The following is a 25,580-nucleotide window of genomic DNA, read 5'->3' on the forward strand; positions in this document are numbered from 1 at the left end:
TTATAAACCAAGCAAAACAAATTGTTGAATAATGTAAAAAATTCAGCGCATGGTGTAATAATTAAAGGTGCTATTGATAACATTCAGCCACTACATGTCACACCTTGTTTTTGTTTTTTTTGCTTAGTTTTTTATGTAATAATTTTCTCATAATGTAATAACTTATTACTGTTATGCTTCCGGGTCTACACGACGTGCGACTCCCACTCTCAAGAAAGGCCAGCTACACAGGGTTTCAAGTCACACAAGGAGCAGTTTATTTTCAATTTCAGAGTTGAGCCATGCCCAAAACAACAAACAAAAGATCACTTGTTTAAATCTAACCTTCCCTAAACCAAAAGGTTAAACAAAAGACAAGTCTCTAACCTCAGCTCCTACCATCAAAACAAGAGAAAAACAGCCACTTGGCAAACAAAAGAAAAAGGGCTTCTCACTCCTACCAAAACTGCTTTAAAGTGCTCTATATTTACAGTGACAAAAAACTATTACTATACTATACTGTACTATTATGCACAAACCAAATATAATGTTATTAGCTGATGGTATTACTAGATTATGAGCTTTTATTACAATTTCAATTATTACTAAGGCTGTCAAAGTTAACGCGATAATGTGTCAACGCAAATTCGCTCTAACGTCAGTAATATCTTTAACGGAATTGATCTTTAGGAGGTTGTGGCTGGCTCAGTTTTAATATGAAGTTATCTTATGAAACTACAAAAACCTAAGGAATCTATTGGTACCAACCATGTCATACTAGCTTGTCGCCAAGGAGGTTAAATAACGCTCCAAACTGGCACTAAATTTTTCCGAGGAAAAACTGTCATGGCCATTTTCAAAGGGGTCCCTTGACCTCTGACCTCAAGATATGTGAATGAAAATGGGTTCTATGAGTACCCATGAGTCTCCCCTTTACAGACATGCCCACTTTATGATAAACACATGCAGTTTGGGGCAAGTCATAGTCAAGTCAGTACACTGACACACTGACAGCTGTTTCTGGACAAAATTTGTCATTGTTTTGTGTTGTGAATTGATTTCCAATAATAAAGATATACATTTGTATAAAGCAAGCATATTTGCCCACTTCCATGTTGATAAGAGTATGAAATACTACAAATAAATAAAAATAAATAATTAAAATCTCCCTTTAAGATACATTTTGAAAAGATAAAAAAAGTGTGATTAAATATTTCAATCAATTGACGGCCCTAATTATTACATCATGCACAGTTATTACAATATGAGTTGCTACAACAGCCCATAATATCTCACAATACATTGCGCGATTGGTAAATTGTTTCATCTGGAAATATAATGTGTACATTTGTATTTACCTGGTGGTTGCTTTCAGGTGGTCATCCTGCCGCCAACTTCCCTGCTCGGTCCGGGGCATTCGGCCCTAAACCTGTAAGTTCATACAGAAGACATAAATCATTAAAAATAACTCACAAATATACAATTTCATTTTTTGAAAAGACAAAGTAATTTCTCACCACCTTTTCGTTGTATCCCTCCAACAACCAGTCAAGTTGCAGTTTCATCCATGTCCGACCAATCACTTAAAGGACCACTGGGTAAGATTTAGGGGGATCTATGAGCAGAAATGGAATAAAATATGAATAAGTATGTTTTCTTTATAATCACCTGAAAATAAGAATTGTGAATTTGTTACCTTAGAATGAGCCGTTTGTACCTACATAGGGAGCGGGTCCTCTTCACGGAGTCCGCCATGTTTCTACAGTAGCCCAGAACCAAATACTTAGCTTCTCCTGCTTAGGGACGGCTTTATGCGGAGGCACAAAAAGCTGGATATTGTAGTTTTTTAGCAAAAGTTACATAAAAAAAAAAGAGTAAAAGCATGTTTTCAGCTGAGCCGTTGTCAGCGTTTGCCAAGAAAAGAAGACATACAACCATAAATCAAAGTGTATTTCTTTTATTTGCAGTACATGTTTTTTTTGTTTTGTTTTTTTAAAGAGGTGGCATCATCAGATCCCAGTGCATGTATTCTAGTAGTGCACTTCTTCGTTGGTTGCGGTTTTTGGGACGCGCAGATCCAGGAATTCTTAAAACTACTTGCATGGCTGGATTCACTAGCAAACATTACAAACCAGCACCATACATATAATGATTTTCTTGTAGGTATTTACTCATCTTTTTTGTGTTTATTAACATTATTGTCCTTACCGCATTCCAAATCCAAACCTGTCGGCCGCGTCGCGACTCAAAGAACTTCCCGTCTCTGCGTCAAACATCGGCCGACAGGTTTGTTCGGTGGGTAAGACTGATTACGTAACATCATGACTATAAACAAGTCACAGAAATAAAAATTGATCTTATTCATAAAAAAGGAAAACATGGATTGACAGTACCAAACATTTTCTTTACCTTCAGGAGACAGCTAACAAAGGCTAGGCCCATCACACACTACTAGCACAGTTTGCTGAAGGTATTGCACATTTAGTTTAAAAACAAAAAAACAAACCCCCCAAAAAAGAACAAAAAATACATATAACAATTCTCTTACTTCTAGGTGAAGTATACATAATGTACAAAACTAGAAGTCTGTTGAAACCGACAAATAGTACACTTTCAAATAAATAAATAATGGAATCTGTTATTCACACGTCTTCGATAGCTAATTCTGCAGGCGACTAAGTATATGCAAGAACTGGCAGAAATTCAGCGTGAGGTAGTTCATCAAAGCCGACTTAAATCAGAATGACATTGTTGGGAGAGATGCGGTAATTATAAAAAAAGCAACAACAACCTAAGAAGAAGAAAACATAACAAAATACTCCAATTAAAGCCCCTAATGTTGGGCTGAGGAAACTAAGAGCACTTTAGACAACAAAGTTCCTGATTGATTATTTTAGCTAATATGACAAATGGGCTAATATGACAAATGGATACCGACCACTGATTTTCTCCCTGCTATCGCTGCCTTCTTACAGATGTGACACTGTTCAAGTCCTTGTTGTTTTTACGTTGTGTTGTTATGTTGCTGTTGGAATCTACAATAATTACCTGCAGATTGAATTAAGTTTTGTACTGTACTAATCTGTCACTACACTTCACCGGCTAAACCTTTCCTTTTAAATTCTGGTGACTGAAAAGCCAGTGACACCAACTGTTCGTAAGTTCAAACTTAGCCTAGTTTTAACGCAAGCGATTACAACGTGGAGATTTACGCATCACAAAATTAAAATGGGTTGCACCACATAAACTTGTTCTTGCATACAGTAGAACTAACGTTAACTTGCAAATATTAAATGTGAACTGTTGTGTGGCTAACTGACAAAACTATCATTTGCCTGCGAATGTATTAAATGTTAACTGTTACGTAGCTCAGTGACGAAGCTAATGCTTGGTTGCAGATATAAATGTTAACGGTTGCGTAGCTCAGTGACGAAGCTAACGCTTGCTGATATAATAAATGTTAGCTGTTACGTAGCTCAGTGATGAAGCTAATGTTTGCGTGATATAAATGTTAACGGTTGCGTAGCTCAGTGACAAAGCTAACGGTTGGTTGCTGATATACATTTTAACTGTTACGTAGCTCAATGACAAAGCCAACTAACGCTTGCTTGCTGATATAAATGTTAACGGTTACGTAGCACAGTGACAAAGCTAACGGTTGGTTGCTGATATAAATGTTAACGGTTGCGTAGCTCAGTGACGAAGCTAACGCTTGCTGATATAATAAATGTTAACTGTTATGTAGCTCAGCGACGAAGCTAACGTTTGCGCGCTAATTTATTAAATGTTAACTGTGTTAGTGACAGAGCTAATGCTTATATACAGAATATTACCCGTTTAGATTGAAGAGTAAAAGAGGTAATGTGATATGGTCAATACTCTGACCATACACTTGATAAAATGCTGTTAAATAATGATGTAAACTGGGAAGTTTTTAAAATTCAAAACTTCCACAAAATTTACAAAAAAAATACATAAAATTACAAAGTGTTAACCGAATAAAATTGAGTCTATTGAGACATTTCTCACTTGTACTAAAACATATGGATATCATGTTACTCATTCTGAAACCTACTTCTCTATGTATGCATATATGAATAGAAGAAAGTCATACCTACATTTAAAAAGGATCGGCAGTTACGATTAATATATACTAAAAGTGTCAATATGGAAAGTTATGTTACAACTTGTGATGCTATAGTAACATTTTACATAGTTGACCGATTATGGTCAGATGGCAACTAATTTACCCATTGTTATGGTTTTTACTGGATATGACAAGTTTGAATGGTGCAACCCGATTAACAAAATCTTGAAACTAGCTAGTTGATACTAAGAACGTAATGAAGGACACATTTAGTAATGGATTTACAAATAGCTTGTGCAAGTCCAGGACTTGAAAAAGAGAAGGAGCCGTAGTGGGTCAGTATTTGAGAAATCAAGCCGTTAAATAAATGGTTACGTCTGTGTTTAGCCTTATATATTTGGCAGACGGTAACAAGTTGCTTAAGTAGAGCACACAGCATATTATGCTACAGTCGAAAGATTAACTTTCATGCAACTTTGCTTTGAGCAAAACCGCCTTATCAAAGACCGGGTTCTAGACGCAGTGCTGTTACACGACAATCCTAGTATAGGGATGTTTATGCCAACATCCACAACACCTGCTCATGACAGTACAATACATCCTAACTCTGCTTCTTGCAGATAGCAGGTTTAGTTATGCAAACATTTCAAGCAGGCAGAATGGCTGCATGAAACCTCAACAGCAAAAAGCTTAAATTGAAAATAACTCCTTTGTTTCATTCATTTACGACCATGATATTCATGATCTTAAAAAGTCAACAAACCATTACACGACTTGCCTAGATAGCTTTCAGCTAATATGGCTTGTTTAAACTTGAGTAGCTCTGCCTCTCAGATATGTGTTCGTAACTAAAGCATCGATCTGCACATTTCCGACGGTAAACAGTATCCAATCACAAAATACTGACAATAACGCCGTCGCAGAGTTCCCTCGTTTAGTTTGATCCAGTAGTTGAATTTTAAAACATCCTGTTCAATCTTCTCTTACAATCATCACATTAAATTAGTACTCAAAGAAAAGCCAAAAAAAATAATTGTTATTAACCTATATTTCGGTTGCTGTCACTGCAAAGAAACACTTCTTTTTTTTACTTTGATGAAAGACCTTGATAAAACTGCCTTTTCTTCTGAAATGACTCAAACAACATGCTGCTCAAGCATCTCAACGTATACGCCATCACCTTCTTTACCCTGCAAGACACCACCGTCTCCCGCTCAAGGGTCAAAAACAAGTAGAAAAATATACAATACATTTGTGAGAACTACAACCCCCCATCATACATTACTGGTTTGATATGGAAACTACTGTTGTTAACCAGATGCCATAAAAACCTAAACGTAATGAATACACTTCCTCCCACGTACTCAGGAATGACTGACAAACAGGCACTTTTCCTTTCAAAGCTAACTCAAAAAACATCGAAAAAAGGGCACTATTATTGCATACCGTGAGAATAATTTGTTTCTTTTGACTCAGGTTGTTTGTGCTGCTAACTTTTAGGTTCATTTTTTTTACACAATTGCACGCCAGTCTCGTACGCAACGCCAACTTTTAGAAAAATCTCTCAAATTTCCAAATTCGCAAAAAGTACATTACTCATAACAGGATCTGGTAGCAAGAAGCTGACATGTTCTCACACTGTTCCACCCGGCTGCAGAATCACTATCCCCTCCAAGACACCCAATACCGACACGTTCACATGCGTTCTCGAAATCACAATTCCCTACTTGACTGAAGCACATTCTACTTACACCGTCACCGCTTTTTTTTTTTTACAACCTCACACAACTCGTCTACGTCTCGATAAACCTCCCAAAGCACGACAAAAAAAAAACATTCTGAACTGTTCGCAATACCTCGCCGTCAAAGCGAACGAGCGGAGAACGTGAAAGCGTTCTCCGTGCATCCAGTCCTCCAAAGCGATACCGCCATGCCAGTTTCCATAACAGCCTGTTGCACACAAGAAGAGGTACTTTAAAGCACTTAAAAAATACAGAAGACGGTCATCAAAAAGTTATCCAACTGTGCCATTATCAATCCCATAGCTTAAATGCAGAAGGTAAAATGAATCATATGGTGAGTGAAAATCATTTTTTGAAATCCTATCATGTCTGAACAGAAAGTAAATTATAAAGCTTTCATTACATTTTTACAATGTAGGAAGTAGTAGTGACTCACAGGAGAAAAAACTTTTTTTTACAAGTAAATCTAAATGATCTCAGTTCAAATCAATGGATATGTCATATGCACTTAAAACGATATCCATATTACATGAGATAAAAGGGGAGTACTAAGACCATACATTTGTCAATTATGTTTCAATGGCTCACTGCAAACTTGTATCGAAGATAAAACTACATCTACCATAAAATCTGTACAAACTCAATCTACATTTATATGGCAAGTTGTAAAAGCAGTAGCTTACAAGTGAAACAAAATGACTTCCAACAGAAAAATAGATCACATTAAAACATTGTACAGATATTTCTTTCAATTCTCACCGTCGGCTAATATAAAACCGGAACGTAGTGAAATCATAAAAATTCTCTTATCATCATCTTAGGTTTCTGAAAAAATTAAGAAATGCCACAATAAATTACAGCTAGGACTCAAACGAAAAGAAATCCTAATTAAAAAAAAAAAAAAAAAAAAAAGACTAAGTGTAATAAAAAAAGATCATCTGTCCTTTCAGAAATCAGAGTATTTCTCAAACAGCTAGCTGGCTAATCGCTACACTACTGAAGACAAGCACAGAGAGGAGGTGGGGGGGGAAGATGCAGGGGGCGGGGCCAGGAGCCAGTGTCGGGCAAGTGGTCTTGGATGTGACCAGGGGGGTGAGGCCCAGCCCAGGACCAGGACCAGGAGGGGGTGTAGATGATAGTCATCTGCAGCAGCCCAGGGGGGGCTGGTGGCTGTAGCAGCAGCCCAGGGGGGGGGGGGGGGGGGGGGGCTGGTGGCTGTAGCAGCGGCGGCGGCGGCGGCGGCGGCGGCGCTTGCTGTCTCCAGGCTGCTGTCGGTGTCGGTCAGGGTCGGGTCAGTGGACATGGAGGAGACGTCGTTGACGGAGGCAGAGGAGGACGTGGAGGTGTGGTGCTGGTGGTGCCGTTGCTCACTGTTGCACCTGTGCTGTGAGAAATAGGGGGAAGGCCTGTGGTCAGCCATCAAAAGGGGCACACACAGCACGCCTGCTGAAGCACCGCAGTATGATTGTAGTTGAGTTAATGAAGTCTGAGTAATGTTACGGAGATGGGGCTCCTTTTCTGCATGTAAACGTATATTTAGGGGAAGTTTACGGTCTCCAGTCCAGCCCAGCCCACATGCATGTATTTGGACTATGAAAACTACAGGAATGCAGGAGAAGTTCTATTAAAAAAGGACCAGTGTGTAGAATTTAAGATCTATTGGCAGAAATGGAATATAAGATTCATAATTATGTTTTCATTGGGGTGTAATCACGTGAAAGTAAGAATCGTGTTTTCGTTAACTTAGAATGAGTCCTTCATATGTGCGTAGGAAGAGGGTCCTCTTCTACGGAGTCTGCCATATTACCCCGCCATGTTTCTACAGTAGCCATGGATGTATATAAAGAGAACTGGATACAGCGTCGGAGGCAGACTCCAGTTCAGTCCTCTCAGAAATGCTCATTGGCGCATGAAGCCAAAATGGCTCAACTGCCAAGTGATAAAGCACCCAGATCATCCGGCATCCATTAGGCCCATATAGCAGGCGCACTAGCGTTTACAAAAATCAAATGATGCCAAGGGGGAGTGACAAAGAGGCGGTATGTGACAAGTTCGAAAGGGAACGTGTTGGTAGCCCGGAATGGACAAACCAAACACTGGCTCTAGAGAGAGCCTTTCACGGTTTGACATTACCTGAAGGCCACCGTCTTCAACAGTATTGGGATGGGAGGGGTACTCAGTTGGTTGCAATCTGCAACCACACCACTAGATGCTGCTAAATCCTACACACTGCTCCTTTAAATATGGATAGGCAAGTTCTATGCAAAATATAATACATGAGGTAACAGCTTCTCTACGCTGTTTTTACATAACAAAAAAAAAGTAATGAAATGAAAACAGTCAGAGGCTCAGACATACAGTAGATCAGAGACAGTTTATCGTGCCATACATTGGACTGATTCTTGTGTATAAGGGTGCTTTCACACCTGTAGTGTGGTGTCACAAAGGGCTCACGAAAAAAATTATTGATCATCAGCATTATTAGTATTATTAGACTACAAATCAACAGCATGTTATGAATAGTGACTAACAGGGTGCGATTGACATCTTTCATACCAGCCCAAATGAACCGTACTAACTGGGCAAACAGACGTGAGTTTGATTTAACCAAACTAAGTGTGAAAGCACCCCAACATTCGAAAAAAACAGTAATAGTAATAACATTCCATTTTTTTTATTATTTAACTAGGAAATCCCTTGAGATAGAATCTCTTTTTCAACGGAGACCTGGATCAATACAGCACACCAGTTATAGTTTAAATAGAAATAAAACAACAGACAGTAAAGACAATCATCAAACTCCCAAGGAAGAGCATTTTTCCACATTTAGATGCTGGAAAAAGTTCTTATTTTGTTTAATAATCCCATGTCTCTTGTAGATTTATGCCAAACCTAAGCATGGTCATAACAGAACATGTAATACGTGTCTAACTAGAGGAATGAGTGTGCTAGTTCTGTCACTCTCCAGCCCACATACAGAAGGATCCAGTAGAGGAAGTACCTTAATTAAGTATGTACAAAGATGAGCTCAAGAGTGGAAAAAAAACATTTTCCTCGACAGAAAAATGATTACCACATGCTATGCAGAACTGTGCCAGTGCTCTGTTGATTTTATAACAGAGCAGGCTTTTCACACAGTTTATGGCAGGAACACCAGTGCTGGGCGATATGGAGAAAATCAAATATTATTTTGACCAAACACCTCAATATCGATATTGCGACAATATCGTAGGGTTGACCATTGGTGCTTTTTGACAAAATATTTTCTAGGGCTGTCAAAGTTAACACAATAATTACGCATTAACGCAAATTTGTTTTAATGCAACCAATTTCTTTAACGCATTAATGCATCTTGCGATTTTTCTCACACATAGAAAGAACTCCACTTACCTATGGATGCCGGCTGTCCCCTGATGACACCATTCTTTGTCCTCTCTTCCCAGTCCAACACTTCTTTATATATCAACTCTGCAACAAACAAGACACAATCATTTACTACAGTAAGGAGGAGAGGAAAGAGGGAGAGGGAGGCTGTGTGCAGTTCCCTCATGTCCCCTTGCAGGTTTTCTGAAATTTAAAGTACAATTCTGTATTATTCATCACCATTTTGATCGTCTACTGTTTTCTCTCACCTTGTGAAATACATAAATGTCCAATTTTACAAAATTTAAATCTATTTCTAAGGAGAGAAAGATGTAATGAAACATCCAGCAGCAGTGTGGGAACGCCAACACGTCACGCTCCAGGTGTGAGTCTCCTGCCGTCATTATCACTCTGTCAGCACTGAGGAGGAAGATGTTTAAGTTCTCTGCCCCCTCACTTTCCTGTGGTGTTACCCACGGATCAATCACAGGTCCGCTGTCATTTTCCATTTACGTGTTGCAACTAGGTGACATTATGTGTAAGCAAAACGTTGATTTCTGTTATGCTGATGATACTCCGCTATATGTTCCACTGAAATCAAGTAATAATTGCAACTAGTCTCATATTATGCCTGTTTAGAAGATGTTAAAGGTCTCATTGATAACATTTATATGTAGACAAATAATTATTTAAAAAAAATAACACATCCACAGAGCTTTTAGAAAGGTGCAGAATAAAAGTATGGCTTTTCCTAAAAAAAATTATCATGCTTGTGAGTTAATCACTAAAAAAATTTTGATGGGTCCAAAATTAAGTTTTTTTTTTTTTTTTTTTTTGGTTCTCGGGCTTGTGAGCCAATAGTATAACGACACTTGTATCACGTGGTGTTTCTGTGTCGTAAGTGATCAAGTTACCAAGTAGTGTAGAAAAAACGGATAAATGGCTGAGTTTGACAGTGAGTGTCGGTTTCACTCATTAGCCGTGGCAGCAAGTGACAACTGATGTTAGCATATATTAGCTGTCTTAGCTTAATTGTCCTAATAACAATAACCTATAAAATAAAAAATTCTGCATATTTAAACAAAACTAACAACTGCCAACAGCCAAAGTCCTTACAACCTTAACTAATGTGTCGTCGTCGGTCAGATTGTCAAAATGAGAAAAATAACAGCTTCGATCCCAGAGGAGCTACGTTAGCATCTTAGCATTAGTGACAGTTGCATCCAGTTACCTAACGTCATTGTACTCGTGAAGTGAATGCGATGGAATGGAGGAGGGAGAATGTGACATCTAGTGGCTGAATGTTATAAATAGCGTGCTCCAGGGATGACGTATTTTTTGTAGGCCAACCAGAAAGTTAGCATCTTAGCATTAATGACGGTTGCGTCTAGTTACCTAACGTTATAGTTCCCACAAACAATGTATAACTAAGATGCATCTAGTGGCTGAATGTTGTCAATGTTATCAATTGCACCTTTAAGTATCATAAAAATCTTAAATTTTTTTTTATTTTAGATCATTTTATTTGGCCAAAGAATTCCACCAGTCATCTAAAACAAGGCGTGGCACCCTGCCCATGTATGCCACCTGTAATTGGGGCATAATTTACAATTGACCATACCGTTGGATTGATTTATGTTGTATAATCATTTCTTCAGTTTCCCTTGTTTTCTACTATCTACGCTTCTATTTCATCACAGCTTAATAATCTAGTTGTGAAAATACCACAGATTGATACTTTATAGTGTACATTTGGATAAGAACAAAGATTTGGAAATAGGAAACCAGGAGAACAGGTATGCAACATGTGCATTAGTTATTTCTGGTGTAAAATTAGGATCAGACATTTATGAATTCAGACTATGCAGAGGGAAAACATAAATATCTGTTGGAGAATGAAGATTAACAGGCTGCAAAAGCATGAACAAAGACCGACCTTATGCAACACACTGCAAAAAGCTAAGTACTTGTGACAGCTTATCAAAGAGCAGAGGAGAGGATGTTTCCTACCTTTCCACTCCTCCACTGTGTGCTCTCTCTCATCCAGCTGCTTGTCTGTGATCGCGGGTGGCGGCTGGAAAAAGACAGACACACACGGTTTCTGGGTTTTAGTCTTCTTACCAGATTTTCATTCTAAACACAGAGCGACAACTCCACACACATCCCACTCTGGTAAATGATTTTCACACTCAAATAGAGTCTTTTATCCAACACTTTAATGTTCTGTTCGACCGTTTGGTATAGCACATTTTGCGTCATATCTTAATGAAAAATGTGTTGAACTTAACTCAACCTGACTGAGCCGTATCTACCATTCGGTTTAGGTATGTTATGCTAAAAAAGAATCCACTAGATGGCGCTGTGTCTTTAAATAGCATGCCTTTTCAGTCCGCCTCCTTACAGGAAGTTAGCAGCATAAAAGTCACTCTAGGCACGAGGACTCTGTTTGGGTCATTTTCAAAAGGTAGGCATATTTATTTGACATATCATAGTTTCAGAGGCCTTACTGAACAGAATTATGTAACTTGATACTAAAATAAAAAGTCTAATACGGGGCAAATCGTTTTCTAAAAACTTGCTCTACCAAACGGTTCAGTTGTCCTTTTATGGTGAGGCTAGTAAAGCTAATGATGTAATTAAAATTAACAATTATAAATAAATAACTAAACCAACTTTTGAGTATTCATTGTTGTTAATATGGTACATTTAATGTTATTCCATTATATATCATTTGATATGTGTTATTTTTTTTACTGTCTAAAAACATGCTCGACCAAACGTTGAATTGTTCTGTGCGGGTAAATGTAGTGATGCTAAGATAATAAATTTACCATTTTTATGAAATAAAAAAACTTTACTGTTGTTAATATCATTCGTTAACATTATATATTTAATGTTATTCCTTTATGTATATTGGATAAAAAAATTATATCAGTATGATTTTTCACCATTTGAGATGTTGTCAAAGTAACCTACAGTAAATATGGTAAATATCCCGAATAAATACATGGACATAATACTAGTGCTGGTAATACTACTAATTTCATGGTAGCAAATTGACATATGTTGATATATTAACCTATTACTGCATAATATTAGTACATGGTTTGTATTTTTCTTTCACCATGAAGCGTCATCTCAACCGTTTGGTAGAGACCTATATTTAAAAAAACTGTGGGGTCTGTAAAAAACAAAACAATGATTTTTATTATTATTGCCACAGGCCAGGGACATAAAAAAGGCAAAGAGGAAAATTGCTCCATTGCTTATTTCTTAGTGAGGACATTAAAGGGTTAAGTTTTTACAAGCAGACTAATGGTGGACCCCCGCTGGCTATGAATGGGGATCAAACTGTGATAAAAGTTATAGCACAGTCTAGCCACGAGGCCACCCTGCTGTCACACTAAATTACTGATACTGCCATTCACAGAACTTATAGCCTTTGAGTTACAAAGACAGTTTCTGAGCATGTCTAACTACCAGGCCTGAGTTTGTCAGTCATTTGCCACTGTGACCTTAAAGAGGACCTATTTTTGTGCTTTTTCCCCTTTCCTTTAGTGTGTTATATAGTTTTTTGTGCATGTAAAAGGTCTGCAAAGTTACAAAACCCAAAGTCCACGCCAAAGAGAGTTACTCTCCCCACAGAATCACTGCTCCTGAACTGCCGGAAACGTCTCGCTTGAAGTCCTGCCTTTTCTTCCGTAACATGGTGATGTCACCAAGTAACATGTGCATAACACTTGCCTAGCGGCTAATTTGGCATGCCCTCAAACAAATCTAGAATCTAGTTAGAGCGGAGCAGGAGTGGCGTCCGAAGAGTTTGGTTTGGTTGACCAATCACAACAGAGTGGGCCAGCTGACCAGAGTTCAAAATGAACCTTACAGGTTGAAAAGTGGTGCTGCAGCACAGCCAGTATTAAAAAAAAAGTGTTTCTGTTCTAGTAGAAGCCCAAAATACAAGTATGAACCTGAAAATGAGCATAAAAGGTCCTCTTTAATGGACGTCTTCATTCCACCTAAACACTACAGCAGGTGAATGAGGGGAAACTCAGTTGCTCCCAGCTCAAACTGAAAACTTACCGACTCAGCTAATTGATGGCACAAGATTACAGAAAACTGCTGCATTAAACCTTCCTCACATTAAACCCACTTAATGCTGAATTTTTCTGCTTTGGAGTGCACAAACCTTGTCCAGGAAAATACCACAAATTTATAGCACGCACAGAGGCTGGAATAAACTACGTCGAAAGCCAGCCGAGTTCTCTGTCCTCCCCGGAGTCAAATGGAGATTGGATGCATTTACGCAGTGTCGGAGCAAAAAATCGGTGTACAAATCTGCACTTTTCAAGGCTGTGCTGTCAGCAATGAAGAGTCATTTCGTGCCAGAGAGGGAGAAAGCAACAATTCACCTCATCTCCCAATCCGCCTGATCACAGGCAAAATCAATTTGCACTGGCTGAGTCATTGTGTTTCCAAGGAGAGTGCGGTGGAGGAGAGCGTGGTGGATTGTCACCAAACGCATACAGAGAACACATTTTGCATGCAGAGCACTAACAATTTTGGAGAGAAAATGACATGGAGTTTTATACTTTGTAGTCCCTAGATGGGAGTTTTTATTTTGAAGACATGGCTTCATGGATTTAGTAGCTGTGCAACATTACTTTTCTGCTTATTTGTATGCATGTGGTTAGAAATTATTCATATAATAATTTTTAAAAAAGGGTGTTTGGTTTAACTCTTTGAACTCTGCAATAGAAATCGTCCGCATGTGCCTGCATTGGTGTTTTTGCTTATTGTGATGTAATTTCCTGGAGTATTTTCAAATGCTTTATATCCCTTTAAAATCTGTGCAACCTAAGCTACAAGGTTATCTAAGTCAATATATATGAGCAGATCGAGTGCAAAGGCGTTTTGATAGTTTTGTTAAGTTCAGAACATAATGTAACGTAACGACGTCATCATGAGTTTACAACGTGATGACACTGAAGACCTACCTGTTCTAAAAGAATGAATGCTCTAGCTACTATGGTTTTTATTTTAGATTGATTTAAACAGGATCATCGTTGTTTTTAAAGGGTTAAGTTTTGTGTATGAAGTAGTGAGTACTTACCGCCTCCACTTCAGTCGGGTCGTACCACACGTTGATATAAGGGTGCTGGAGAGCCTCGTCCACTGAGATCCGCTTTGACGCGTCTATTACCAGCATCTTGCACAGGAGGTCTCGGGCTTGGCTCGCTGAAAAGAAGTTGTGGCAGAAAAAAGAGAAAATGGTAAACGTTAAGCTTTAAACCGACCAGATTTCCTTTGTGAAATGTATCCCATCTGATGTTGGACACAATGTAGGGAGGGACCATTCAAAAGTGTTAAAGAACCCCTCCACTTAAATATGTATTGTGATTAGGGCTGTCAATAGATTAAAATATTTAACTGCGATTAATCGCACATTTTTTATCTGTTCAAAATGTACCTTAAAGGGAGATTTATCAAGTATTTAATACTCATATCAATATGTGAGTGGACAAATATGTTTGCTTTATGCAAATGTATATATTTATTATTGGAAATCAATTAACAACACAAGACAATGACAAATATTGTCCAGAAACCCTCACAGGTACTGCATTTAACATAAAAAATATGCTCAAATCATAACATGGCAAACAGCTGTCAGTGTGCTGACTTGACTATGACTTGCCCCAAACTGCATGTGATTATCATAAAGTGGGCATGTCTGTAAAGGGGAGACTCGTGGGTACCCAGAGAACCCATTTTCATTCACATATCTGGAGGTCAGAGGTCAAGGGACCCCTTTGAAAATGGAGCATTATTTAGCCTTTTTTGCGATAAGCTTGTATGACATGGTTGGTACCGATGGATTCCTTATATGTTCTAGTTTCATATGAATAATATATTGTCTTTTATTGTACCAGCTGGTACAGGATGATGTTACTAAGAAAGATGTGGTTTAATTAATGGGAGCTAATTTAAAAGGTGCCCTGTGGAATTTTTCTTGTCAACAATAAAAGTTAATTTGTTTACATTCAGCGTTTTCTCACCAAAATACAATGTGTGCATCCTTGACGCCTCACAAACATCTTGCGATGCTCATGCGTCCTCGGGCATGATACAAACAAATGGGGGACCAACTCGTAAAGATTCTGCTCCATAGCGCTACTAGTGGTCAAACACTACACTGGGTACCTTTAAACCTCACAGCAAATAGAAAACATGTATCCGTTTTTTTTGTTTTTTTTAGGACATCCACCTTGTTTATCATATGTTCTATGTGGAGGCCTTGCCAGCGTGTGCTATCAAAGCATTCAGAGCCAAATGTGAACATCCCATACATGCAGCTTAACATGAGTACTTCAGGGGAATACACTGTTGTCACATATTCCTGCCTCGGTGAATTAATGAGGACAGAAAAAACTTTTTTTTTCGCCTTGCATCATCTAGCAACAGCTCCGGAGCTCTTGCTGTGAGTGTTCCTGTCACCTCCTCTCAATTTACACATGAAGACACTCTTGAGGTAAATTCCTCTTCACAGTAAACAACCTGCTTCTGAACTGTCAGCTTCTGTAATAAGTGCTTAAAGGGGACATCATGCTTGTATTTGGGGTTTCTACTAGAACATGTTTACTGCTTTAATGTTCGAAAAACACCTAATGTTTCTCATACTGTCTGTGTGAATATACCTGTATTCACAATTTGTCTGAAAAGCAAGAAAAATATGGTACACCTTTGCAAAGATAGTTTATCTTGTAGATATGAACAACGTTTTATCAACCACGGCCAAAATAATCACTATTGCTGCTTTTGTCAAAGTCCCAGATATGCTGGAAAACGAACAACGTCGTCTCTGGGTTCGTAACATCATCCGGAGGCACTTGGTGTACAGCGGTATGAGCTCAAAAAAAATAAATAAAACAAATTATTTTGCTGTGATTTATTTGCAATAAATGGATCAAAAGGATGCCGAAATAACTACATTATGATGTTGATTTGTAGAAAGTCCAAATTCATGCTTTGACAGGTCTGTCCACAGGATGACAAGCAAACAAATTTTAAAATGCCTGTTTTCTGAATGGAGTTCAGATTGATCAGTGCCAGGCTATGCTAACATAGTAGCTGCTCCATCAACCCTCAACCTAACTTCATCTAGGCATAAACACGGCAGCAACGTTGTTGTTTATACCATTGAGTCTATGGTTTATACATATACAGTTATACACAGAGCTTCGTCTCGTCAGCCGTTTTCTTCCTCCATTTCTGGTTCAACGTCAGGACGTCAGTGACGACAGGAGGAGAATCTCAATGCTGATAGGCTTTTGCGACCACATCACAACAATTTCTCGCTCAAACTGACTCGCACGACACAAAAAGTTTGCTTCGTGTTTGGTGTGAATGCCCGATAATTCTGATCTAGGCAGCCAACAAAAAACGGACTGGGTTGTCTTATTCCACAGTTTTTAAGGTTGGTAGGGGGCTGCACTCCAGATCCTACCTAAATGTATGTGCACAAGCACTGAAAAAGTGAGTTTTTCATGTTATGTCCCCTTTATTCTACGGCAGAAAATTGATTTGTCACTTGGAATTGCCTTCAGCGGATATTTATAGGGTTACAAACATACTGTGTGTATAACAATCAGCCTTAATTTTAAGCCTAGTTACAAGAAAAGGTTCAAGGGCCACAGCGGTACTAAGACCTGGTTAAGAGAGAAACTGAAAAATAATTTAGGTAGCCTTTAAATCCCTCGTGACCCCACCAAATGAAAAGCACTAAGAGGAAACTTTACACAATTTATTGAGAAAACAAAACCCTCCCCAACAAAAGCACAGAATTAACTGGGGAATGTCCACAGGGTTTGTCAGTGTTGTTTAATATAAAGCAATCCAACAAAGTAATGGAGTCAAAGTCCTCCCTTCAAAATGCAAAAATATAAGAAATGAAAAAGCAATGCATCGCAAAAAAGTAAATATCCAGAAAGAAACCAAACTCACCGGATGTCGGGTTGGGAAATAAATAAATAATCCGGCCTTGGCTTGTTTGTTGCTCAATGCTTATGGTCCTGCTGGTTTCCCTACGGTCCTCGGTCGGTAAACCACCATAAAAAGGAGCTAAATGTGTTCACCAGAAGGCTGCATTGCAGTTACATTCCTCCACTGTCTATCCTCACCAACAAACAATTCTCTACACAGCACACCTGACCAGGATTGACGTGGAGGAGGGGTCAAGTTAAAGCAGGGGGAAGAGGGACTCAGTGCACCAAAGGTTTAACCTTGTAAGACTTTCACCATCAACCCCTCTGTAGTTAATGCGCCCACTGTTCCCCTCACATTTCTGACTGTGTTACAAGTGCAACAAAAACTGACGCTTCATGGAGGAAAAGTTCATCGTCCTGCTTTGCAAGTGATTGGATATCTACTCACTGAACCACCATGGGACCATCATATTAATCCTTCAATTACAAAAAATAGCCATTTAAAAAGTCACCCATGATAAATCCTGCATTAGCAAAAAAAAGAGAAGCAGCTTTAAAAAGTCTTTTGTTCAAATTTCAAGCAGTAAAACTGAAGCATACTGTGGCATAAAACTCTCTCGAAACACTGATTGCCTCATTATTCCTCACACATTCTGGGATGAGATAAAACAGCAATTTACATTTTTACAAATGGTTCCCCTTCAGGCTGGACAATTGCTGCACCTGTTATAGAGGAACTATGCACCGAAATGGTTTTAACTCTTAGCAGGCACCAAATTTACAAAACTCACACAGATTTTCTTGTGCTTTCAGTTAGAGGAATAAGAAAATATCAATACTATGGCTGTCATAGTTAACGCAATAATAATGTGTTAACGCAAATTAGTTTTAACGCCATTAGGTTCTTTAACGCATTAACACCACTTGGTCGATTTTTAGGTCGTAGCAGGCTCAGTCTTAAAGCTAGAGTGAAGATACTGGTATCATATGAAAACATGAGGAATTCATTGGTACCATGTCATACTAGCTTGTCATGAAGGAGGTTAAAAAACGCTCCAAACTTACGCTAAATTTTGGCGAGGAAAAACTGGCATGGCCATTTTCAAAGGGGTCCCTCGACCTCTGACCTCAAGATATGTGAATGAAAATGGGTTCTATGGGTACCCACGAGTCTCCCCTTTACAGACATGCCCACTTTATGATAATCACATGCAGTTTGGGGCAAGTCATAGTCAAGTCAGCACACTGACACACTGACAGCTGTTGTTGCCTGTTGGGCTGCAGTTTGCCATGTTATGATTTGAGCATGTTTTTTATGCTATATCTGTGAGGGTTTTAATTTAAAAAAATATATTTATACATACATTTGCATAAAGCAAGCATATTTGCCCTCTCCCATGTTGATAAGAGTATTAAATACCTGACAAATCTCCCTTTAAGGTACATTTTAAACAGATAAAAAAGGGACAATGCTCATGGACAATCATGCGATTAATCGCATGATTGTCCATAGTTAAACGCGATTAATTAAATCATTTAATCGATTGACAGCCCTAATCGACACACGAGTATCGCGATATTATGTGTTGGGATACTGTATCGATTCTCCAAAATGCCGTATTGATATTTGATTAAGTTCTTGAAAATCTGACGGCCCGCCATCGGGCCCGGCCGCTATTGGATCTTTCGGAGGTTGTAGAGGGCTCAGTTTTAGAGCTGGAGTGAAGATACTGGTATCATATGAAACTAAAAAATCTAAAGAATCCATTGGTCAACCATGATCAACCATGTTATACTAGCTTGTCGCGAAGGAGACTAAATAATGCTCCAAACTTACGCAAAATTTTGTAGAGGAAAAACTGGCATGGCCATTTTTAAAAGGGGTAACTTGACCTCTGACCTCAAGATATGTGAATGAAAATGGGTTCTATCGGTACCCACGAGTCACCCCTTTACAAACATGCCCACTTTATGATAATCACATGCAGTTTGGGGTGAAAAACATGCAGTTTTTGGCATGCAGTATAAATGTTTTATTGACAGTTAAAAATTAAAATTAAAAATCAAATTAGATTTTTAAAGAAATCGCAATATATTGAATCATTACCCCTGTATCATGATACGTATTGTATCGCCAGATTCTTGCCAATACACAGACCTACTTTCATTTCAGTAAGACTTTACAAAATGACTTCATGGGAATTAAGAGACTCTTTTACCTTTCAGTTTGTTGTGTTCAGAGTCTGCGGGGAACAGGACGTCAGGGAAGAGCTTCTCGAAGCTGTAGCCGGCATACCGGGGCCTGTTCTCCACGTAGGTCCTCACCGACTGGTTGAGCTTCATCAGGAACTCCTGAGTCGGTGTCCCCAGCTGCTCGATCACCTTGTTCCACTGGTCGATATCTTATGGTTGCAGTATTAAGAAAAGCACTGGGCTGGGTTTGGACAAAAGGAGCGGCCGTTCCAGGGTTGGGGTGGGTCATTTTTGAGTAACATTTTGAACTGATGAATAATAAAACAGAGCCATCTGTTTGCTACGTCTCATACCGCGTTGTTCTAGCTTGGATGTGTTCCTAAAACACTTGTGTAACTGCAACTGTATATATTCAGGAGATTTAGTGAAAGGCTTGTTTAATATTGGTAGTTTTACTTATGATGAAAAGGTCACAACAGATTTAAATCCCATTCAAACCTGTGGAAATCAGTCAGGATGGATGAACTATGTTAGGTGAGACAGGTGATGCTCACCTCAAGTGATCCAAATGCTGGAAATATGCATGGAACTCTTTTTTTTTCTTGAGGACAAAAACACACATACATACAGATGTAACATGTACAGATCTACCTGAAGGACATGTACTGACATGCCTTGTTCATATCTTTGCTTAACACTGAATGAACAACAAGGAGGAAAAAAGCCTGGTTTGAAAAACAATAGATCAATTCCATTGGGTGCTGTCAGAAGCTGAAATACAACCTGCAGGAGAGAGGCAAGTATATCGGTCATACCAAAAGCGGGAAAAGATAAGTTTGACTGCATAAATTTGAGACCAATAAGTGTATTAAATCCTGGCTGAAAGAATAGAAAAAAGGTTCTACCCCTGAAAAAAATCTATATCAGTTTACTCTATTCTATACTGTTTTTATAAATGGAGTCTGGTGGCTTTGAAGAGTGCATAGATAAGTTTCACTTTAAGTCCAGTTTCCAGTCAGAAAGGGCTGTCTGACGGCAAGATAAAGCAGTGAAAATGTTCTAAATATAGCGTACACTTAAACTGATATTGATTTATTTAGGTGAGCCTTTTTTTTTAGTTGGCTATAATATATTTTGCTGTCTGCCCCGTCCACAGCAGTACTCTGCTTTGACCGTAAACACTGACTTAAAGAGATAGTTAGGGTGTTTTGAAGTGGGGTTGTATGAGGTACTTATCCATAGTCAGCGTGATGGTCCGCACGCCCCAGTTTGGAGAAGCAGACAGGAGTTACCGCACGGAAGCAAAGTAATATACTGCTGTGGGCGGAGCTGGCATCAAAACGTATTTTAGCCAGCTAAAAAAAAAAATCAATATCAGTTTAAGTGTACGCTATATTTAGAATATTTCCGCTGGTTTACCTTGCCGTGAGACAGCCCTTTCCCAAAGGCTTTTCTTGTGAAGCCGTTATCTATCTAGGCTCTCGCCAAAGCCACCAGATTCCATTGAAAAAATAGTAATTTTACCTCGCAGAACACAGGAGTTGCTGGTCTACCGCTGCCTCTATCGGTTGGTTTGTTTGTGCATTAGGGTTAGGGTGTGACTTTGGTGAATCTGTACTCACCAAAGTCACACAATAATACAAACAAACTGGCAGCGGTAGGCTTGCCGCGGTAGTCGGTGTTACCGGTGTTACACGGTGGTCGGGCATACACTGATTACATTACTTGCCCACCGCCCACACCATCGTTTTGCTTTTTTTACAGAAATAAACCCCATTTAGTTAATTTTGGTGTATCAGCGAAACTGTGTCATCAATAGTCGGACACTAGACGCTACAATCTGAAAGTGAAAGCGTCTGCTCTGTATAGAGTCTCAGCACAGAGTTGCAGGATTCAGATTTCACAAACGGGACGAGAGAGAGTTAACAGACAAGACGATGGCGGAGGATTTGGTTGTCAAAGTGAAAAGCAAAAGCTTCTATTTGGCAATACTTCGGATTTAAACCCAGTGCTATAAGGGAAACGTTAATGAGGCAATCGCTGTGCGGAGGACGGAGCGGTCACGGCCGGTGTGCACAGCGCAGCGGCTCCTGGTGGAAACCTGCATCCTCGCAGCAAAAGCTCAACCGGAGAGACCAGACCGGTAAACATCAATGTAAGAGCTCTACAGATATTGAGCGCCGTTTTTTCTTGTAAAATGTGCAATGTAAATCGGTAACACCGCTGTTATCACAAGTTTATTAACCGGTGGGAACATTTCCTGTACGTGACATCCCCAGGCAGCGATAGACCAGAAACTCCTGTTCTGCGAGGTAAATTGAATTTTTTTCCAATGGAGTCTGGTGGCTTTGGCGAATAACTCCTGTCTCCAAACTGGGCGCCTGCTGACCTTCATCTACTTCAGGGAATACACTGACTATGGATAAATACCTCATACAACCCAAAGTCAACCGGCATATTACAATGTTAAGCAACATAAGCTTCTTTTTTTACCTGCTCCAACTGTCCGCCATGAAAAAGGTCTATTCCTCTTCAACTCAGACACCGAAATACATGTATGTCGACACTGAATACGACGACTCGTTAAATCGCTCATTAACCTCGGCAGGTTTTCCCCCCATTGTGTGAAAAGATATGAACAAGATGTCAGACAAAAAAGGATGAGAGACGAGACGGCATTTCGGGGTTTGGATGGAGGTTCAACTCAAGGATACGATCAGTGCCTGGAAACAACACACTACCCCGGACCATTTCAGCCATGATGCAGCCAACAGACCAGACATCAACTGAAAAATGAAATGACAACCACCGAATTAGCATGCAGGACTGGAAAACAAATAGAAAAAAACAACATAAAAGAAACTCAAAAGACCAAAAGGGGGGAAAAAAACATGATGTGGTGCCAGGTGATGTGTGTGATGCATGACAAAAATGAATTGCATGCAGTTGAGTGCACTCTCGAACCCGGGTCAGCGTCCCACAGTGCTAAGGGGAATTATTAGCATTATTTTTGGCTATCATAAACTACATACTGCAGGTTTCTGTAATCAAATACTGTATGTTCAAGATTATTTCTGCTTCAGGTACACTGAATAGTGAATCATAAGCTTTTAAAAGTGAGACACTGACTGTCAAGGTCTTCTGGAAATGTTTCAACACCCTCAGTATCCTCACTGCATTTCATGTTGTATGTTTGAAACTGGAATATTCTGATCTATAACTCCAGAAATTATCCTTTTTTTTAGCTTTTTCTTATCACACATCATAAAGAATATTTCTATAAGAGAACACCGAATTTATTCAGTATTATGTCGTGGAGCAAAAACCTAACAATTCATCTTTCTGCATGACTGCTACTGGCATCAACAAAGCAGTTTGAGGATAGACGAGGGTGTTTTATGCAGTTTAGTTCTCGACTATGGGAGAGCAAACCATTGGATTCTATTTCGGGTTTTTCATGTGACTGTCGTGGTGCTTGAAGCAACAGTGCTGCTGCTGAAAGGTGAGTGAGGAGGGAGTCGTGTGTGCATCTGTAGGAAGAACAGGTGGGTGGCTACGAGTCGAGGTGTCAGGCAAAAATCTGAGAAATAGAACCTCTATAGTTGCTCACAGGATGTGTTCTCCGTGCAATCCGTTTGATGAAAACGAAATGGTTTTTGAAGAAGACGAAAGACGGCTTTGTTTCATAAGAAATGCCAGACACTGCTGCAAGCAGCTCAAGGATACAATCCCTTCCTGGAAAAAGGATTTTGTGGCGAACCATTTCTGCCATAATGCAGCCCACAGCCCAAATATCCACTACATATGCGCAGCATAAAAAGGAGGGAGAAGAGAATAAGCAAAAGAAGAATGCAACAAGTCAGCAGGAAAAATTAAGGTCCATGTTTTTGGTCAAAGAGGACTAAGGATGAGAGAGTATTAGTATTAACAAGATTCTACTTTTTGCTAAAACGGGAGCATTATGACGTCTGTACATAAGGGAACATTATATTCTCAGAGTTCTTTTAAAATCTAAAAGTCGTGCTGAACTGACTGTTATGCATCTGACTTTATACCTAAAAGTCTGACATAATCTGCCGGGCTGCTGGAGCCACAGTCACGTCTCTATCGAAGGAATGTTTTAACGTTTTGGGAAAAGGCCTGTTAGGCTTTGTTGCCGAGAATTATATGAGAAGGTTGATACCACTCTTGTGTCTCGGGGTGTCAGGAGAAACGATACTTTGGTACCAAGTTGATGCCAAAATTCTGAAAATACTTGTTTTTCTACAGTACCGTAATTACCGTCAGGCTCGAGAATAACGTTGTCCCGTCGTCCCTGGGACGATAGAAATTGTGTTTGGAACGCAGTAAACTCACTATCGACGCATCCAGAGGACGCACCCTATTTTTTCCCTGATAATGCTGCATTGTGAACAACAAATCTGTGTTGAAATCGGCAGGACGACAACTAGCTAACGTTAACTAGCTCTCGCCCTGCCGATTTCAACACGGGAGGTGCCATTGAGTTGCATTATGATGCGTTCAGGCTCTATTCAGTAAAAAAAAAAAAAAAAAAATGGGCGAAGGTAAATTCTGACGTTATCATGATGTGTTCAAATGTAATCTTGTAAACTGTAGTTGTTGGTGAGAAACTTGAATAAATACAGTTGTTTGAAGTTTTTACAGCAATATGAAATAGTATAATAGTAGAGAGGGAATTATGACCCATTTAACTTCCTAACAAAAAACAGTACGCAAACGGAAATAAAGGAGTGGATGTTGACTTTTCTTTTTTACCGTAGTATCAAACTGGTATCGAGAATCGCGGAAATTTACTGATATTGGTATAGAGTACTGAATTTCTGGTATCGTGACGTCCCTACTTGTGTCTGTACACTAAATATGAAGCTAGAACCAGGAGACAGTTAGTTTACCCTAGCATAAAGACTGGCAACAGCTAGCATGGCTCTGTCCAAAGGTAGAATAATCTGCCCAATAGCTCCACCAGAGCTCACTAATTATCATGTTCTATTTCCTGTAGTCCTCCACCAAGACATAGTCCAGCACATAATCCCGTAAAACCACTAACGTGTTAATCAGTGAGCTTTAGAGGTGCTGGAAGGTGGAGTTTGTTACCTCTGGACTGAGCAGGGCTAGCTGTTTTCCCCCTGCTACCAGTCTTTATGCTCAACTAAGCTAACCGTCTCCTGGCTCTAGCTTCATATCTAACAAACAGATATCAGAGTGGTATCAATCTCTCGAACCAACACAAGAGGAATAAGCAGATTCCTCAAAATGTTAAACTATTCCTTTAAGACCGTCTTGCAGAAACTGTGATACGTTCTAAGCAGGAGCACCAAGTGAAACTGAGGAAGCATGCACAAGTGCCTGTATTCACACTGGCAGTTTTTGAGCCAGGCTGTATGGAGCTCAGGACAGGCAACCTCTTAATAAAACATCAAACGCATGCTAAAGCACTGCTGGGACCCGGAGTCCCCAGACAGGAAGTTTCCCACAAAGCACCGATGCCCGACATGCCAACTTCCCTCCCTCCTGAGTGTGACCTTTGCAGGAACAGGGAGAGTGTGTGTGGGAGTTTGTGTGTGTGGGAGTGTGTGTGTGTGTGTTTGGGAGGTGCTGAAAAACATCCCAGGGGAGGGAGGGCCATGCAGCAGGCCAGGCAGCAGCTTAGGAGCCTCTTCATTGGCCAGTTGCTGTCAAGAAGCTGCTCTCCTCCACTCACCGTTGGCCTGGTAGCCCATGCCCAGGATGACCTCAGGGGCGCGGTAGTAGCGGGTCACCACGTAGGGCGTCATGAGGAGGCCAGTGGCGGCTGTCCTGGCCAGGCCAAAGTCTAGGATCTTCAGTGTGCAGTCAGACTTCACCACGATGTTGCTGGGCTTCAGGTCCTATACAGAAAACACAACACTGAGAGAGTTAGAAGCCTGTTTGAGACTGAAGTGGTACAGTTGTGGTTTGATATGGTGGCGTTCTGCGCTGAAAGGTGAAAGGAAGAAGTTTGACGCTGAGAAAAAAAGGTTCTGTGTTCTGTTGTTTTGGGCTGAGATGATATGCTTATTTCCAAATTCGATACTATCACGATACTTGGATGCTGATTCGATATATATTGTGTTTTTTAAGTATCGCAATTCTACTAGTATTGCGATTCAATATTGCTATTTATTGTTTTAACACTAGACCATGGGAAAAAGTTGAATTATACACTTCTAAGGAATTTTATTTTGGAAAATAAAT

The 25,580-nt window shown here is 39.6% G+C and overlaps 1 protein-coding gene across 1 annotated transcript in view; it reads right to left on the bottom strand.

The window, feature by feature from the left end:
• Positions 1 to 1,920: 1,920 nt before the first annotated feature.
• The window catches only part of mapk8b (mitogen-activated protein kinase 8b), a 45,878-nt gene continuing 22,218 nt past the window's right edge, over positions 1,921 to 25,580 (bottom strand). The window contains 8 exon segments of the mRNA XM_037755976.1: positions 1,921 to 7,162; positions 7,165 to 7,187; positions 9,199 to 9,276; positions 11,182 to 11,245; positions 14,282 to 14,406; positions 19,373 to 19,555; positions 22,061 to 22,132; positions 25,069 to 25,234. Coding sequence (XP_037611904.1) covers positions 6,797 to 7,162; positions 7,165 to 7,187; positions 9,199 to 9,276; positions 11,182 to 11,245; positions 14,282 to 14,406; positions 19,373 to 19,555; positions 22,061 to 22,132; positions 25,069 to 25,234 — 1,077 coding nt within the window. The 3' untranslated portion in view covers positions 1,921 to 6,796.

This window comes from Sebastes umbrosus, chromosome 20 (assembly GCF_015220745.1).
Source record: "Sebastes umbrosus isolate fSebUmb1 chromosome 20, fSebUmb1.pri, whole genome shotgun sequence".
Classification (NCBI taxonomy): Eukaryota; Metazoa; Chordata; class Actinopteri; order Perciformes; family Sebastidae; genus Sebastes; species Sebastes umbrosus.